Below are 19,813 nucleotides of genomic sequence, written 5' to 3'. Positions count from 1 at the left end.
GCAAGAATTTTCAAGTTAGATATAGTTCACAAAATATTCTCAAGATGGCAGGGAAGGACGTGATACCTTTTAAAGCAAATACCTTGAAACTAAATCTGATGTTCTATCCCTTATCGATATGATTCAAAAGCAACAGATATCAATCAATTTCGTATTAGTTGTAATTATGAAACAGAGATGGCATGTAACTTCTCAACTCATAAGGTGAAAACAAATCCCGCGAAGTAGCAGTGTTACATGAGAAGCCTACACCGGCCGTTTGTGGTACGTTGAACAGACCTGAAAGGTTAATAAAATAAAATGTTCGTTGCTATCTATATAATGGCGATAGACATTATTTCTGTTACTTTTTAGTTTGTCTACTCCCTCAATTCTAATTAAAATGTCCATAATAAGTCCTGAAAAAATGCTGACAGGTGTGCACTGAATGCCACGGACTGCAGGTGTTCAGATTATCTACCGTACATGTATCTGCCGAGCAGTGGAGACACTGTTTGGTTATATTACAGTGTAGTGGTTTGTCTCGTGAATCTCCTGTAGTTAGTTATATTTAATGGCTGTTTGTTTTGCTGCATTCTCCAATATTTTAAATAGCAAAATGTAAGCAAACCCTCTGCCATATTTATTTTCTTAGGTTTAATATGTGCCAGTTAGTGTTAATGTTTATTACATCATTTTAAGTCAAATGTTACATTTATGTAGAAACATTTTTCAGACTTGACTAACACTGTTAATTTCAACTGTAAATAAATACAGTCAAACCTCGATATCTCGAACCTCTATTACTCAAATTTTCAGGATCTCGAGCAAAGTCAAAGTCATCTCCGTACAGGCTATGAAGGCCCTTGGATGGGTGGAAGGTAAAGGCTTCCACTATCCATAAACTCGGCACTTGACGGGGAGAGTGGTTAGCTCTACGCCCGGCCGCCTTTGCCCCCAGGAATTAACCTGATACTCATTTTTGGTGTAGGCTGAGTGCACCTCTGGAAGTGGAAATCTCGTTTCTTAAATTTTACAACTTCCTGACGGGGAATCGATGTAAATTAAATTTCCCACCTGTCTGTCCTATTCTTCACATGGATTTATTTCTCCATTACTCGAAATTTGGTTAAACAAATTTCTTGTTTTCTCGAAGCAAGCATTTCATCCCTTGAAGCAAGAAATACTCTGTAACTCCATAACATTAATTGTGCAATACAGCATTTGTGGTTTGTGAGGTACAGTTAACAAGTAAAGTGATGCTGGGAGCTAATATTATGGGAACCAAAAAACTAAAATTTCTAGGGATCGGAAAATCGGTGAAGCCTTGCTGTTTCTCAGGTGTGAATTAATTACCGGTCAGATACAAAAGCAACCCCCGAAGTCACGGACGACAAGCTCCATTTACGAATCTCGGCTGCGTGGTACTGACAAGAAGTTTCAACGTGAAGGGAAGAAAGATTAACAGTAACAAACAGAAGAGAGTAACAGACTTTTTCCAAGGGTGTTAACAGAGGTATGCTTCTTGTTTCACGACTGTATGTACTGTATCGTATCTTCTAAAAAGTTACTATAGTAAGTGTTATAATTAAAGTGATGCCGTAAAATAGAGGTGGTTTGTACAGGCTAATTTTAAATACTGTTAAAAATAATGTATTCAGTATAAGCCCGTACATACGAAGGTAATCCCAAAAATAAGGTCTCTTACTTTATTATAAATACATAGACCTGTTTATTTCTACAATGGTTTACATCATGTTACAGGTTGAATATTTTTCTACATAATCACCACTTTGGTCGATGCATTTTTGTAGATGCGGCGACAGTTTTTGTATGCCCATGTCATACCAGCTCGCCGCCATGCTGTTCAGGAAGTTGTGAGCGGCGCTTCGGGAAACCTCAGGAACCAAAGTGCAGAGATCATCCAGGGCGATCCGCCGATCTTCACGCACGATTTGCTCAACCTTTACGACTGCCTTGATGGAAATTGACGGTCTCCCGCTCCTTTGTTCGTCGTCAATTTCAGTCCGACCGGCTGCAAACTCTCTACAATACTTACGAACATTTTTGACATCCATGCACTTGGCGGTAACATCCAACGGGAGCTCCATTCTCAACGGCTGCCAAGCCAAGACTGAGTGCCTCAGCGAAGCGGGCGCAAGTTTATATGCGAGCATGGGAAACACTCTTCACAATATTGTGACCAACAACCACATGAACAGAGTTCTGTATTTATAAAAAAAATAGGAGACCTTATTTTTGGGATTACCATTATACATATGATTCAATTATGTGTTATACATGCTCAAGAACAATGTTCTCTATATCTCAAAATCTCAATAACTCAAAATAAAATTTAGCTCCCGAGGTGATTTGAGATATTGAGGTTCCACTGTAGGTATGTAATACCGTATTTACCCGAGTAATCTCCGCCGTCGAATAATGCCTGCACCCTCATTTTAGGAAGGCTCATTTTGAAAATAAATGAAATGAACTAAAATTCCTTCCATCGAAAGAGTAACGTAGGCAAAACAAACATTTCGTATCACTCCGCAAGGTGCACGCAGTCTTTACGCAAATATGAACATGTAAATTTACGGATATAACTGCTTTGCCTAAGATGATAAAAATACATTATCACTGCTATGAAATATATTTTCCATGAAAATGAGCATGTAGACCTACGTTTTGTCATCCAGTTATATCTTTAATTCCAAAGCGATGACCTATATTTTTCATGAGCTTGTATGTTTCCTGAAAGTCCAAATTAATTTTTAACATCAAACCCCGAGAAAGTGTTGAGGGAAATTTTCGAGATATTAAAGAAGGTAAATGGAAGTTGAGAGAAATGAAAGGCGAAGCGCAGAGAGCATAACAGCACGAAAGTGAAAATATTTTTTCATCCAGTTATATCTTGAATTCCAATTCCATGTCTATGCCATGGCAGACAAGCCAAAGCCCTGGAGGATTTAAACTTTTTATTTAATTTGCTTTTACTTAGAAGAGTTCTTATGCAATATGACTGATTATCAAGCCTAGAGTCCAGCAGTGTGACCTATGAAATTTGAAAATCAATGAAGAGCAGGACACTTGATGTTTTACAATTGTTTAGAACTGAAGGATTTTTTATTTAACATGGTTCAATCACTGTATGGAGGTAGCAGAGAAATGTTGATTTAGAGCAGCAGAGTTGCAAAGAAAAAGCAACAATCTGGTGAAAATTGGTGTTGGATGTAAAGCTCCATTTGAGACAAAGCTACAATGCTGTCTTCTGTAATTGACATACTTAAGCAAGAGATAGAGACCAGCTTCAAGGAAGTAACTTGGATATTCTCAACTATTTAAGTCAAGTTCTAAATGGAAGCTACATATATGTGGCCAGTGTAAAACAGGTTTGTAAATTTTACACTTTGGACAAGAGACTTCTGCCTGAGCTGAAATTTTTTTTTGTTAACAAAATGGAAGAATCAAAAAATAAATATATCCAAGAAGGAGCCGGCACTTTTGTAGAGAAGTATTTTGAAAGTGTGTTCACTCTCATTTTTGAAATTTTCTATTTGTTTCTTTACAGTTCCAATGAATTCAGAGACATTCGCATAGGGGAGTTCTGATACAATCATTTCAAAAGTAATGACTTTAATTCAAATCAAAGAAAGGACTTAATTTTGAGTAAAAACATGATGTGATCCTATTATGTGCAATAAATAAAAGTTTTATTTATGTGCATGTTGTCTGCTTGATTTTTACTTTTACAAATAAAAACAGGCCAAGTAACAAATATGTTTGAATTAGGTCTACTTTTAAATTCTGTGTGAATATTCTTTACTTTACAGAGGTTTGCTTATTAAATTAGAGTGATTAACTAGAATATTATCAATAATTTTCCTGTAGCAAATGTTCTCAAAAGAGAGGTCCTGCTTCCCGAGTCAAAATGATCAAATTACGCATATGCCTCAGAAGTCAAGAGTGTGACTGAGCCTCTTGTCATAGCATTGTGATTGGTGGGTGCTCTTCTCACGAGCCTGTTTCCTACATTATCACATGATGAAATGAAAATGAAAATGAAGGAGTTAAATAAGGCCAATACCAAAATTAAACATGTGGAAGTGCTACAGTTGATAGATGGCATATGGATTTCAATCAACATACATTTCAATCTGGTCATCATAAATGTTCACCTGGCAGGCTAAATTCAGACAATAATTTAAAGTTAGGCTTATTTTAATTTTAAATTTAGTACACAGGATAGGCCTGTGCATGTGTGGTAAATTGGACAATTGGTAGAATTTTAACATCACATTAACACATCGAAGGTTTTCAGCGACACAGGGACAGTTAGTGGCTGTCGCCTTAATCAAGGTACAGCTCCAGTATTTGCCGAGTGTGAAAATGGAAAACCATCTTTGGGCTGCCGACGGTGGGATTCGAACCTACCATCTCCTGAATGCAAGCTCACAGCTACACGACCCTGAACGCATAGCCAAATTGCTTGGCACTATTATTATTGCTGTTGTCACCATGAGCCAAATTATGACCAGAATAGTACTGCAAATGAAACTTACCTGCAAACGTTCAAGAGTCTTATCATCATGGCCTGTGTGCACTTTGGTAACAGTGCACCACTTTTTCTGAACAGGATCCCAACACCCCATTAGAAAAACAGACATCATGCCACCTACGAAAATAAATGTGCACATGTAAAAACATGAAAAATGGAGGTATACTGTAAATAACATGTCATTTTCTTAGTTTTCATGTTAGTTCTTCAATCAATCAATCAATCAATCAATCAATCAATCAATCAATCAATCAATCAATCAATCAATCAATCAATCAATCAATCAATCAATCAATCAATCAATCAATCAATCAATCAATCAGTCATTGATGATCTGCATTTAGGTGGCAGATTCCCTATCAATTATTTACCCAGCTTTTTCTTAAATGGTTTCAATAAACTTCAAAATTTTTTCTTGTGATAACATATTCCAATCCCTTATGCCACATCCTATTAATGAATATTTGCTCTAATTTGTCCTCTTGACTTGCAACTTTAGCTTCATGTTATCATCCTTTCTACCATTCAAATCTCCACTCAAGCATGTCATTCCACGCTATCTCCAAACATACCACATAGTCGAGCATCTCGTCTCCTTACTCTCAAGTCTTCCCAGCCCAAAGTTTGCAATATTTTCGTAACACTACTCCTTATTATACACTACGAATATCATTGTTGAATCTGTATTGACGGTTCAACTTTAACAAAATTGTACGAAACTATTTTAATCCTCCTAATCCTTCAATACTATTTAATTTTCACGTCCAATTAAGACGAAAGTTCACACATGTGGTAATTTCCAAGTGGGCCTGTTGTTCAACGCCAGACCAAAATAATTTTACCTCATAAAAAGAACAGACATAGCTTCCTATTTTACGCAGACTACACGTGACTTTGTTCCTTTCCATTACTTCTTCTGTAGAGACCGGCGTGTTGCTGAATGAGTGTTGAGTTGTTTGAAATGTTCTTGCAAAAGTTACTTAATCTTCATGAAATGAACACTTACCTTTCTGACCAGTCCCAAACCAGGCCCCGAGTACCACAAGGTCAGCAGTGTCAGCCATTGCTCCACCAAACAGGTAATCTTTTTTTATTTTCAGCCAGTGCCGCTTACCTGGTTCATACTGACTCTGAAATATTAAAATGGTACATATTAGAGTAAATTTATAATACCAATATAGTAGGTCTGTTATTGGACATTATAAATTTCAAAGCTAACTCATTCCTGACAGCCAGTGTTTTGCCCCAGTATGCTAAGTTGGGCTCATCAGTTGGTAAATAGGACACCTACCAAGACGCATAGCTAGTGCATACCATGGAGGCTACTACTGCTACTAAAGTTTTCATTGCCCACCCTGATGGGGTAGGGTAGGCTGGCCACCTAGAAGGTAACGCCTTCACCCTGGCCGGGAGTTTCGGCAGGTTGGGGAAGTAGTGGTGGCATTAGTAGGAGGGGAAAATGAAGTGACAAAGAGGGAGGTGCAGAAGGGAATATTTCTTTTTCTGTTTTTATATTTTTATATGTGGTTTTTAATTTTCTTAAACAAGTGCATAATAATAGAGTAACACATAACATTTGTATTTTTGTTTTGTTAATATATGTGCAGACTAATCAATAATAATAATAATAATAATAATAATAATAATAATAATAATAATAATAATAATAATAATAATAATAATAATATGATTTATAATACATAAACATTCTTATTAATAGATATATTAACATGTACAATATTATTTAATAGTACATTAACAGAAAATAAACAAGAATAAGTTAGTAACTTGATTAGGGTTATAATTAAGGCTTGGAAGTTCATGCCCCGTAAAAACTAAGAAATATCCCTGCAAATATGCTCTTAAAAACTTGAAAATATGCCAATAAATATGCACTATTAAAATGAAATTAATGGCAATAGCCAAGTCAGGTTAGTATTGATAATAATAAACTTACATTTATTCCTTGGAGGATCAATCAATCAATCAATCAATCAATCAATCAATCAATCAATCAATCAATCAATCAATCAATCAATCAATCAATCCTGATCTGCATTTAGGGCAATTGCCCAGGTGGCAGATTCCCTATCTGTTGTTTTCCTAGCCTTTTCTTAAATGATCGCAAAGAAATTGGAAATTTATTGAACCTCTCCCTTGGTAAATTATTCAAATCCCTAACTCCCCTCCCTATAAACAAATATTTGCCCCAATTTGTCCTCTTGAATTCCAACTTTATCATCATATTGTGATCTTTCCTACTTTTAAAGACATCACTCAAACATATGTCTACTGATGTCATTCCACGCCATCTCTCCACTGACAGCTCAGAACATACCCCTTAATAATACCAATATAAATGGTCCGTTATTGGACATTATAAATTTTCCACCTAACTCATTCCTGGTTGCCAGCGTTTTGCCCCCGTGTACTAGGCTGAGTTCATCAGATGGTACCTAGCACACCTACCAAGACGCATGGCTAGTGCATACCGTGGAGGCCACTGCGTGGGCTACTTGGAGCCACCGGCAGTGCCAATGCACTATGAGAGACTTTGTCTCATTACCAAAAATTGATGCCTGCTTGGCCATCAGATGATATAGATGTTGATTCCCATTGGGAAACTGAAATATTTGTCCCGAATGAGTAAATTTATAATACCAATATAAATGGTCCGTTATTGGACATTATAAATTTTCCAGCGAACTCATACCTGGTTGCCAGCATTTCGCCCCCGTGTGCTAGGCTGGGCTCATCAGTTGGTACCTAGCACACCTACCAAGATGCATGGATAGTGCATCATCTGATGGCCAAGCAGGCATCAATTTTTGGTAATGAGATAAAGTCTCTCATAATGCATTGGCACTGCCGGTGGCTCCAAGTAGCCTACGCAGTGGCCTCCACGGTACGGACTAGCCATGCATCTTGGACACCATTCCAGAAAGATCGTGAGGCAAGCTGCCCAAATCTGAAGACCGCTATTTGACGCAACCTAATAGAGAAGTCACCATAGGACCATGTATATTAACAGTTCCAAACAACCTGGTACTAAAAGTAAAAACCAACTTTAAAGGAAGATAATCAACACAACAGACAATCAGTAAGAAACTTGAAGACTGTTATACACATTGATTTTAACATAAACAAGATCAAGCCACCTAGTGTTTTTACAAAAAGTGCTCAATTACAGATGTTTTAAGATTTTTTAAATATGTTCAATTAGCAAATATGATTTTTTAAAAAATATTACCGTAGACGCAAATTGTAATTTAAGTACCTTTTTACACAGCGCATTACTAAAATCCCCACCACTTATTCTCCCCCTTCCTCCCTCCCAAATTTCAAGCGCTTTAAGCAATAGTTACAAGTTCCCATAGGAAAGTAATTTAAGATTTTATTGTACGTACTAATCAAACTGTTCATCTAAGTTATTTTAAAGACAGCTGAAGATCACCAGGTCAAAACATGTCATGTATATGATAATGTTTGTATAATTCTGACAAAAGGCAAGAAATAAAGTATCGACTAGGAGGTGTTTTAAATTAATATGTTTAATAATTTGTTGAATGTCTTGAATATCGCACAACTGTTTATAACCAGGATTTTTTTAAGTTACATAATTTGTTTTCCTTTCCCTTTTTGTCCTACACTACCAGGAACAGAATTTAGATTGGATATCGTTTTTTCAAAAACAGTATTTCCTTTAAGGGAGACCTAACAGCTTCCAGTGACATTATGGCAGTTGGCATAAAAAAGAAAAATGGGCATTTATAAAAACAACTCAATGCCCGACAGAATATTTTGTTTGTATTGACGCAGCTTCATGAATTAACAACCTCCTCGAATACTTCTATGTGCTGAGCATAATACAAAGCTGCATCCAGCCATGTTCCCCATCGTGTTCACACTGGCGCAAGAGGAAGTGCGATACTGGGTGCTGTTGATCTGAACAACTTGACTCTTGAAGGAGATTTAACAAAAAAATAATTCAACAGGCCACAAATCGATCTACCAATGGGAAAGAATTGTGTATTGTCTCAGCAATGCAATTAAGAGCATGTGCCAAACAAGTTATATGAATTAAAATGCCATTCAGTGTTTGTCCTGATTTTACCATATACATACCTGCATCGGTAACAAATAAGAGTAGCTGGTCATATTTGATTCCAGAAGGCCTGAGCCCATCACACACTGCGTTACAGATATATTGTTAGTGGCCGGCAATTCACACACATTAAGAAGATATGGTATCGTCTTTTGTTCCTTATTTAAGGCGTCCACAATTACATTAGCAATAAATCGGCCCTCAGAATCAGTGGTTTCATCAATAGACAACCACACAAACTGATCCGCTAATTCAATTTGTAAATTTGACAATAGGTTATTGTAACAACGTTCTACGTAAGTCTTACACAATGTACTCGCTTCAGGCAAATGTTGTCAAGTGTATTTGGCAAGAAAATGTTTCAATGTGGGGTTATTCATTTTATACAAGGGAATATCAGCAGCTAAAAATGCTTGGCACAAGTCGTAAGAAAATACACTAATCCTAGTTCCTAAACAGTAATATACCGGGCGAGTTGGCCGTGCGCGTAGAGGCGCGCGGCTGTGAGCTTGCATCCGGGAGATAGTAGGTTCGAATCCCACTATCGGCAGCCCTGAAGATGGTTTTCCGTGGTTTCCCATTTTCACACCAGGCAAATGCTGGGGCTGTACCTTAATTATGGCCACGGCCGCTTCCTTCCAACTCCTAGGCCTTTCCTATCCCATCGTCGCCATAAGACCTATCTGTGTCGGTGCGACGTAAAGCCCCTAGCAAAAAATAAACAGTAATAGTTGTTTTTGAAGAGGCTCTTTATTTCCAAGTTTGCTAGTTAAATTCTCCTGTGTTTATGTGTTGAACTATTTGAAAACTTTTCCCACTCCCTACAGTTTTCTCACACGCTCCACAGAACAGTGCCCTATTATCTGTAGATATTAAGTCACCTGAAAACTCCTTCTGTAAATTAGTTAATCTACAACTTGAAGTTGCTCTTATTTTCGTCATTTAAAGAACTTTTTAACGGACACTTTATAAGTGAAATATAGTTTGGTCACAAGCGGTTCACAATACCGTTACACGACTCAATGGACAGCCAGTCGACAGCTAAGTACAAAACGTGAGGGTAGATGATGAAACTGCACGACATCATAACTCCTCACCAAATGACAAGTTGCATCATCATGCGCAACATTACTGCCAACATCAACCAGATGACAAAAGCTGATTAAAATACTGTAAAAACCTTTAAACTGATTAAAATATGCCGTATAGGTGCTAAAATATTAAAATATGACACATTTATCAAAATCACAAAAATATGCAGTTATATGCACCATAAAAGCATGTTCAAATGACTGAAAATTCCATAATTTGTGCACATAATGTATAAGCATATATTTTTAACCCCTAAATAAAAACATGCAAATGCATGAACTTCCGAGCCCTAGTTAAAATATTCTAAATTATTCTCCAATATGTACTGAAATAACATATCTTAAGAAGTCAGTCATGTTTTTGTAATAAGATGTATACAGCAATGAGAAGGAAATGAATGATTTGAGTACACAGTGTGAAGATATGGAAGGTGAACTGCCTAGTGAGTGCTATGTGTAGGGGCAGGTAGGAATTGGTTTTAGGGTTCCTGTCACAGTCTAGGGTAGGGGGGAGGGAACGAAACAGGTGATAGGGGGGTTTGAATGAAGTGTGGGGAGGGAGGGTGTGGACCACAGAGGAGCTGGTTCACGAGGGGATGATCTCGGGCTAGGGCTCGTTGGATTGCTTGTTGGAAATGGATGAGGATGTAGGTATCTAGTTTTGGGAAGGGGAAGACGTCATAAAGATCCTAAGTGTGGTAGTTGAACGGAAGGCATGGCGGACAGTGCGACGTTCGATGGAAAGGAGGGGGCGGAAAAGAATGGGGTGAGAATGGGCCATGGCTGCCCAGGCGGTGAAGCTGTAGATGACACCGTCAAATAAAAGGTCTTGTAGGCGAGGATAAGGAGCGAGGAATTCAGAACCTACTGGGCGCCAGCCAAGCGACGTACCAGGTGGGCATGGGTGGCAGTCTTAATTTCGAGACGAAGGACATGATGGCAGAAGGTGAGGTGCTGGTGGAAACATGTGGCTAGGTATTTATTATAATTTTTTTTTTTTTTTTACAATTTGTTTAACGTCGCACCTACACAGATAGGTCTTATCACGACGATGGGATAGGAAAGGCCTAGGAGTGGGAAGGAGGCAGCCGTGGCCTTAATTAGGTCCAGCACCAGCATTTGTCTGGTGTGAAAATGGGAAACCATGCAAAACCATCTTCAGGGCTGCCGACAGTGGGGTTCGAACCCACTATCTCCCTGATGCAAGCTCACAGCTACACGCCCCTAATCCCAGGGCCAACTCGCCTGGTGGCTAGGTATTTAAAGATGGTTTGGGTTCAGATAGGGGTGTCGCGAATGAGGATTTGAAGTTGGTTGGAGTCATGAGTACTGCTGGACATGCTGCGACAGCGACGGAAGAGAATGGCTTGTGTCTTGGTAGGATTAAGCTTGACGTGCCATCGGTTACACCAGGATATGAAGGGTTGAACTTTGCAGTTGATTGACTGAACGGAATAGAGAGAAGCAAGGACGGCAAACTGGTTGGGGAATGTCGGTGACAAACAGTATGAAAAGGAGGGGGGGAAGAGCCGAGAACCTGTGGAACACCTAGGGTGAGGGGAAAGGGTGAGAAGAGCTAGTGGTTGATGGAGATTTGGGGGGTCTGATTTGAGAGGTAGGATGAAATGAGCCGGACGCAGGAAATTGTGATTGCAAAGAATCAGAGTTTGAACAGAAGTGCACGGTGTCAGATGGAGTCAAAAGTGGAAGGTGGAAGTCAAAAGTGATGAGGAGCGTAGGACGAGCATGGTTGAAATTATTCGAAGTGATCTGCACAAGGCGTAGGAGTTGGTCGGTTGTGGAGATTCCAGGACGGAAACCGAATTGGGAAAGGGGCACAAATGGTTACTTTGGAGGGAGGGATGGAGACGACCGACTAGGATTTTGTCTAGGACAGTGATCAGGATGATGGTGCGATAGGAGTCAAGCGCGGAAAGTGGTTTTCCTGGTTTTGGAAAGAGGAGCATGGTGGTGTCTTTCTAGGAGGTGGGATAAAAGCCAGTTCTGAGGAGGAAGGTATAGAGGGTAGCCAGGATGGTTAGAAGGGGTAATGGGGCTTGACGGATATGAAGGGAACAGGTTTTCTCGGGTCCTGGGGCAGTGTTCCGGGATTCAGAGAGGACGGATTGAATTTTGGACGGTGTGATGGGCGTGTCTAGGGGGTGATTGGAAAGGGTATGGGAAGTGGAGGGAGTGAGTGGCGGGGAGGAGGCTAAGGTAAGGTAGAGTTGTGAGTCGACGTAGTTGAAATTGGAATTAAGGTATGTGTTGAAGCGGTTGTGAATGTGTTTGGCAAAGATCTAGAGTATTTCTGTGGTGTTGGCTGGAGCAATGCCATGATGGAGAATCAGGTATAGGGGTGTGGACTTACAGCCTAGGAGACTATTGGGTTTTTGCCAGTAATTAGAGGGACAGGTGTGAGGAGAATTGAGTGTGGTGCAGGTAAGCGCCAGGAACAGCGGGAATGTGCGGCAAGGTAGTTGTGGTTGGATCAGTGCGTTCGATTGTGAAGGGGAAGGAAATATGGGTCATGGGATGATGTGAATTCTCGGAGATAAGACTGGGAGAGCTTCTGTAGGCAGACAAAGCGTAGTGGAAATCTGGGCTGTGAGGGGAATCTAAAAGTGGTTGGGATACTGGAATCAGAACCAGAGGCAATAGCAGAAAGGATGAGTACAGTAGGATGGCCAGTCTGCTGTTGAAAAGTTAATGATGGGGATTGGTGGTGGAGAGGTAAGGCGGTTGTTGGTGGAGGAAATCTGGAGGAGGACGGGAATGTGATAGCTGACGATCCAGGGTAGGAGTTGGACCTTCAGGAGGTGAACGAGGGAGTTGTGGGCTATGATGGCATCCGGCATGGTGTTGGAGGCAGGGCAGGTGTGGAATGAGATGGGGACGAGGGAACAGTCTCCATCACTAAGAAGGGATTGTAGGTCATTGAGTTCACGGCAGGATCGGTAGGTGAGGTTGAGGTCAGCGAGGAGCAGGAAGTGGGGGAAGGTGTCGAAGAGATAGGTGATGTAGTCTTTGGTAAGGGAATGGGTGACCGATGATATATGGCAGTGAGGTGAACGATTAGGTATCGGAAGTAAACGGTTGCAGCGATGAATTCGGGAAGGAAAGGGGATGAGGAGGGGTGAGGTTATGAATAGGAAGGGATGTGCAGGTGGCGATAGCTGAGCCTCCATGGCCTACGTCATGGGGGTGGTCAGTGCGGCAAAATGTGAAGCCAGGGAGGTGGGCAAACTGATGGGGATGCAGCATGGTTTCATTAAGGAAGGAGACGTGTGAGGGGTATTGGGTGGTGAGAGCTTGGAGGTGGAGACTCATGAAGTGGAACGATTGGATATTGAGGAAGATGATGGAGATGAGTGTACGAGACCGGTTTCTGGAAGGGACCAGGGCCATTGTCAAACTAATGTTTCGAGGTGGGTGTTGAGGCCAGAGTGGGCTGCCTGGAAGTGCATGTTTAAGGTCTAGTTGGCGGGTGCTTGGAGCTGAGCAAGGACTAGAAGACAGTGGAATGGATGGATACTGAGGAGGGAAATGGTGATAAAGCAGATGATGTCTTCTGATGTTGGAGGTGGGAAGAGGGAGCATATAGTTCGGTAGGGGTATCAATGGTACGGATAGGAGAAACCATGTTAGGGCGATTCTCGGGAGAGACAGGGCAGGATTTACATTGGCGGGAGTACTTTGGATTGAATTCCCCGCAAGTGTTAGATATGGGCAGGGGAGGGGGGTGTTGACATTGGGACAACGGAAGGTGGGATGCGGCTCAGAGCAGTGACCACACGCCAGATATTCGGTGGTGCAGTGTGCGGTAGTGTGTTGGTTGTAGACCAGGCATTGTTCACATCTGATGGACTGCGGCACGTGAGAGTTCCACTCGGTGATGGTGATGGTAGATAGACACTCCACTGCTGAGGACCCGATCGACATCCCCGCTGGTGGGGAGTAGGATCCTCATCATAAAGGTGGATCTACTGGCGTTTCTAGCCGGAACGCCCTCCACATTCATTTTGGTGATGAAGGCTTCCCGGGAGATATCGGGGTTAATGCCATGGATGACACAGAGCTAAAAAAACTGTGATTGGGGGAGTGTTCTGATGGTGGGGGGAGGAGAGGTGTTTAACGGGAGAGGAGGAACCTGGGTGCGTAGTTCTAATGGAGAGCGTGATTCGGCGGGCGGCATCGTCCCCGTAGACTTTTATTATCACCCCGCTGGCAGTGGAGTGGGTGTCGGCAATCTCATGTCGTTGCAGGTTGAACCTGGAAAGTGTGTTAAAAATATTTCGGTGAATGGGGAATTCGGAGGTAGGGTCGAGTGGAAGGAAGCTTACGGATGTCAACTGAAGGTCTCTGGAGAGTGTGGGGATTGGTGATAGGACGACAAGCAAGGGAGATGGGCTGTGTCCATGGTGGCAGTCCTGGGCGCTCGAGGTATCATGAGGTGAGTGGGTGAAAAGTTTGTGCTGGGGCGGGAGACACCCCTGTAATAGGCTGGAGTGGTGAACATGTTGCTGGATTGTGAAAGAAATGCTGTAGCGGTGGTTGAAGTAGTGCTGGTGGTGGTGGTGATGATGAGTGACATCATGAACACAGAGCACAAACACTAACGTGTGGTTCGGGTTTATAAACCCAACTGGTTGTAAAGCACTGATGAGTGTCTTTAAGCTAGCCTTTGGACGATCCCAGCAACCCTGGAGATCGCCGAACCTGGACATGAAGATCTAAGTACATCAATAGATATGAAAAGTCCTGGGGTGAATCCCCTCGTGAGCAGCTCAGTACAACTTAACCAAAACACTTTCTTAAACAACTATAAATTATCCTGCCGGATTCTGGCGTATGGCTCCACCGGACTTTAGAAATTGCTTAACTGAGAGTAGTACTGTATTCTGTTACAAGAAGCATGACGAGATCGTTGCCGGAGAGGCGCGCGCTCTCTCCAAAACTTTTTCATTCCACCGCTGAAGTGGGGTAGCGGTGATGCTGCCTCTCAGGCCAGGAGATTCTCGGAGAAGGTGAGGAGGTTGGCGGCCGTGACCTACACTAGGAAATGTCCAGGCATTCGCCTTAGTGCAGGAGAATGGAAAACCATTCTCACGACAGCCACCGGTTGGGGCCAGCCGTGAGGTCCAGCCCTGAACCATCTTCCAAATGCAGAGGCTTAGAAACACAGCTCTACTGTGGCCACCCCTCCTCTGCTCGTTTGGCCAGTCAGTGTGCAGACCTGTTGGGCTATGGACCAACTGTGGCCACTTATGGGCCGAGACCCACTCTGCAACTACCGACTCCCGTAGAGGTTATCTATCTATCTATCTATCTATCTATCAAAGCTTTCATTCCCCACCCTGAAGGGGTGGGGCAGGCCACCTAGAGGATTATGCCCTCTCTCTGGCCACTAGATGCAGGCAGGTTGGGGATATGTGAGGGAAGATGATGATGATGATGATGATGATGATAATGATGATGCTTGTTGTTTAAAGGGGCCTAACATCTAGATCATCGGCTCCCAATTGTACAAAATGAGAGGAAATGTAATGACAATTTAAGAGCCCAAAATCATCCACTGACGAGAATTAAAACATGATGAAGAATGAATGGATGGATATGAATTTAAAACAATCAGTGGATCGACCCATAATGCCCCACATTCCCACAAACCAGTGTTAAACAATAGCATTACTGACCAAGGGACTGCTTCTAAAGCACAATTCTGAATCGATGATGCCTGTAGTCTAAAGGGGTCCAAAATCCAGGACATTGGCCCCTCATAATGGTACTTATCGCTAGGAAAGTAGAACCATGGTATTTGTCATGTTGTGGTACTGATCAAAAGTAGTGTAAACTCAGGGTATTCTACACATTAAGGTACCACTCACAGGTAATGTCATATGCACATGTAATGCAAACCTATGGTGTTTCTCACATTGAGGCGCCATTTACAGGCAACGCAAAACTATGGTGCTCATCACATACGTGTACTAACCACAGGGTAGTATAATCCATCCATTACTTTTCTTAATATACGCAAATGATTTAGGGAACAATATAACATCAAAAATAAGATTGTATGCAGATGACATAATTGTTTATAGGGAAATGAATAACATTGAGGATTGTTCAGAATTACAATAATTGTTTATAGGGAAATGAATAACATTGAGGATTGTTCAGAATTACAAAGGGACCTTGAAAGTATCCAACAATGGGTTGAAGAAAATAATATGAAAGTTAATGGAGGCAAATCAACTGTTACAACTTTTACAAACAGGAGCTTTAAAACTGAATTTGAATATACTTTGGATGAGGTAGTTATCCCAAAAGATGGCAAGTGCAAATACTTAGGTGTGAGATTTGAAAGTAATTTGCACTGGAAAGGTCATGTTGATGACATTGTTGGGAAAGCATACAGATCGTTACAGGTCATAATGAGGCTACTTAAAGGATGCAATAAAGAATTAAAAGAAAAAAAGTCACTTAAATATGGTTCGTCCATTATTGGAATATGCAAACAGTGTTTGGGATCCTCACCAAGAATACCTAATAAAAGAAATAGATAGTGTGCAGAGGAAAGCAGCAAGATTTGTAACAAGGGATTTCAGGAGAAAGAGTAGTGTATCAGAAATGTTAAAGGAACTTGGGTGGGAAACTTTAAGTAAGAGATGGGAGAAAACTAGACTTATAGGATTATATAGAGCCTATACAAGAGAAGAAGCATGGGGAGATATCTGTGAGAGGCTTGAGTTGGAAAATAATTATATCGGCAGGACAGACCACAAATATAAAATTAGAAGGAATTTTAGCAGAAGAGATTGGGGTAAATTTACATTCATTGGAAAGGGTGCGAAGGAGTGGAACAGTTTACCAGGGGTGGTGTTTGATCCTTTTCCAAAATCTGAACAGATATTCAAGAAGAGAATAAACAATAACAGAGAAAATAAATGAAGTGTTAGAGGGCATTCGACCAGTGCAGGTTATTGTAAATAAGAAAGTGTGTGAATAAATTAATTCCATCCCCTGGTCTAAGGAGTTTGGACAGCCAAAGTAGGGGACTGCCTGTAGGGGTGAAGTACAGTGGGGACTTTGAGGGCCCTGGGACCGCTACGGTAGCTGTGAAGGCCCTTCAGGAACTCTGAAAAGTGGTGGCAAAAGGGGCTCTGATTAAGACGCAGTAGGTTGTTATGCTACTTAGGTTCCAAAATGGGTTTAAAAAAAAAGAGTAAATAAATGCAATGTAAAGTTTAATCCTACACCAGTTGTATAGTAACATTTGAAGTAATTCCACATACTGTATATCAGTTGACTATAATTTGTAAGTAGTACAGGAGATATTATATGTAGAATTTTGCAAACAATATAAATAAATTTATTAAGGATGAGCTGTGTGTTTAATAGAAAAAATTGTTAGCGTAAATCGTATAATATTGTATTATAGGAAAATTTTCTTCTCTTGTTAATTTAATATCTAGTGCTTGACAGTAACGTATTTTAGTGTACCATTTGCCACCGAGGTAGACACCTCATTTGCAAATAAAGAGATTTTGATTTGATTTGACTTGATTTGAATCATAGGGATCCGCACCATCCCATGCCGCTCCTCATATAGTGGGTACTAATCATGGGCAAGCCAGAAGCATGGTGTTGCTCCTAAAGTGGTACTAATCACAGGTACTACAGAAGCCGGCAACGCACTCTGTGGCTACTAATCACAAACCTATTTGGTACCTAACATAGTGGTACTACGATCAAGTAAAAGTAACCCATGGTGTTCCCCGCGTGGTGGTACTAATCACAAGTAGTTTCGTGGTTCTAATACAATCATCCCCTAGTCGCCTCGTAACTTTTCGGCTCTGACTTTTTTCCAACGAGGGGATCCTGGAGAACGCTATTCCATGCTTTGCCATTTCGTTTCAGAGTCCTACCTGAGACACCAGGTTTCATCCTCAGTGACAATACAGTCCAAGAAATTTGGTGTCGCATCCGCCGTTTCGACAAAATCCTCTGAAGCCTCTAAACATGTCTGCTTCTTATCATCAGTCAAGTGATGTGCCACAAGACGAGAACATGTTTTCCTCTTCCCTAACTTCTGGGTAACGATTTGTTGCACAGATTCACGGTTAATCTGCAGTTCATCCGCTATCATGTGCGCAGTTAATCGCCGATCGTTCGTGATTAATGTCCTCACCTTCTCAATGTCTTCGCCGGTCCTCCGCTATGGGGGTTGTCAGAAACACTTCCCGGCCTCCTTGAAAATGGTCGAACCACTCGTACACACACTTCAAGGACAGTGCTTGATCTTCATAAACACATACCAGCATCACATGCGTTTCTTTCAGTGTCTTGCCAAGCTTAACTCTTACAGTGCCAAGGTGCCGATGCATTGGCACTTACATTCTGTACGAAAAATGCCAGGATGCCGATTCCATCGGCACCCTCTTATAAGTGGTGTAGTTATGTAGTAAGGCGCTTGATTGCGCCACAAATCAAGTAGAAAAAAGGTAGAATGTTTGTAATTCCCTCTTATGTCATTAGATGGCACTGACATAGCTTCATTTTTGCTAGTTTACTCGTCGTTTGCGAGTGTATGATCTGTGAGCGCCTGACATCTATGATCCAATATGGCAGCCTCCTTTTTTGTTTATGTCCGCTTGTTGTGACTTGTTTTCAATAATTTTGCGTTCTAATTGACGCATTTGAGTTATTTATCATATTATATTAAGTTTATTATTATTTCTACTGCAGTTATAATTACCTAGCAATTTATTTAGGTGGTAGTAAAGTTGTAAATAGTACATTTATCACAATAAGGCATGCCGTCACTTAGGCCTAATTCGGGAGAAGAAATTGAGGAACTTTTGGGTTGCTTTGAAGATGTAAGCGACTCTAATTTTATCGAAAGTGATGATTATGATGTTTTTGGGGTCTTCAGATAGCGCACCAGAGAATGATGGGGCCGTGCCATTGGCTAATGGGCTCACAACATTTCGTGCAATGTCAACGTGACAAAGTGACAGTGCTAATGAAAATGACAGTGACAGTGAATTAGATGATTCTTGGACTGAATGTACATTCCCTGAAAGTAATATTGTCCATCACCACCATTTTTATCAAATCCCAGGGCCTAAACATGTAGGCCTACCTCAACCCGATGCTCCGCCCCTAGATTATTTTAATCTGTTCTTTACACTTTCATACCTGACACTATTAGTTGATTTTGTATGTTGTTCTGATCTTCTGAACTGCTCTGTAGTAACAATACTGCTACTAGACACAGTTCCCTCAAATGATTACTATTACTCTCCAAAAATTCATAAAATATTCAATGGTTGACAGGTTACACTGTTTGTGTGTTCTCTCCACATGTTCAATGTTTTTGGAAATTAGTTTATAAATTGGAAAGTAGACCTACATTAACAATATAAATCGGTATATATGATCCCAGATATGAGTTAAGATGAAATCTCTTCACTTAGTCACTTTGGGTTTAGTGTAAAATGTGCTAATTAATTTCAAATTATGTTTTTCATTTTTTAAATTAAGAAATAATAATATTTTTGTGCACATTATTCCTCAAAATTTTGTTTTTTGAAATGCAAGTCACATGTTTATATTCCTTGAAGTATATCAAGCTCACATACCAAATTTTACCTCCATATCTTTTAAACTGAGACGCAAATAAAATATTTTATACAGTGATGCAAAATTCATTGAAACATGCTTGGCATTCTATGCATATGATGACCTATTATGGGTCGGCATCCAAAGGGTTAAAACAAAATTCTACATTGATCTTTTCGTCGTTCACGTTCCTGTTTGCAGTTCAGAACCAACGCACTAAACATGCACTGTGTCAGACAGGTCTTACACGGCACACACACGATGCTCAACTGAACAACGTTGGGAGCAGGTGGTCAAAACCTGCTGCTATGCCGATGCAGCGTTGTGTGTCGCCAATGATGCCGGATCGACCGTTCTGACTTCATTCACCGAACTTTATTGTCACATGTTGTAGAATTTGCGATGTACTATACATTCATTTCATATATGGTGATATAATTAGTTATAATGTTT

The 19,813-nt window shown here is 40.8% G+C and overlaps 1 protein-coding gene across 7 annotated transcripts in view; it reads right to left on the bottom strand.

Moving 5' to 3' along the window:
- DNAlig3 (DNA ligase 3) overlaps positions 1–19,813 on the bottom strand; it is a 957,513-nt gene that overhangs the window by 125,776 nt on the left and 811,924 nt on the right. For all 7 annotated transcript variants that reach the window (XM_067142216.2, XM_067142215.2, XM_067142218.2 and 4 more), the window contains 2 exons: positions 5,544–5,667; positions 4,542–4,654 (listed from right to left, as the gene is read on the bottom strand). In XM_067142216.2, the coding sequence (XP_066998317.2) occupies positions 4,542–4,654; positions 5,544–5,667 (237 nt within the window). The remainder of the gene's footprint in view (positions 1–4,541; positions 4,655–5,543; positions 5,668–19,813) is intronic.

Source organism: Anabrus simplex, chromosome 2, assembly GCF_040414725.1.
Source record: "Anabrus simplex isolate iqAnaSimp1 chromosome 2, ASM4041472v1, whole genome shotgun sequence".
Taxonomy (NCBI): domain Eukaryota; kingdom Metazoa; phylum Arthropoda; class Insecta; order Orthoptera; family Tettigoniidae; genus Anabrus; species Anabrus simplex.
Note: the sequence above shows the minus strand (reverse complement) of the source record. Positions and strands in the feature narration are given on the sequence as shown.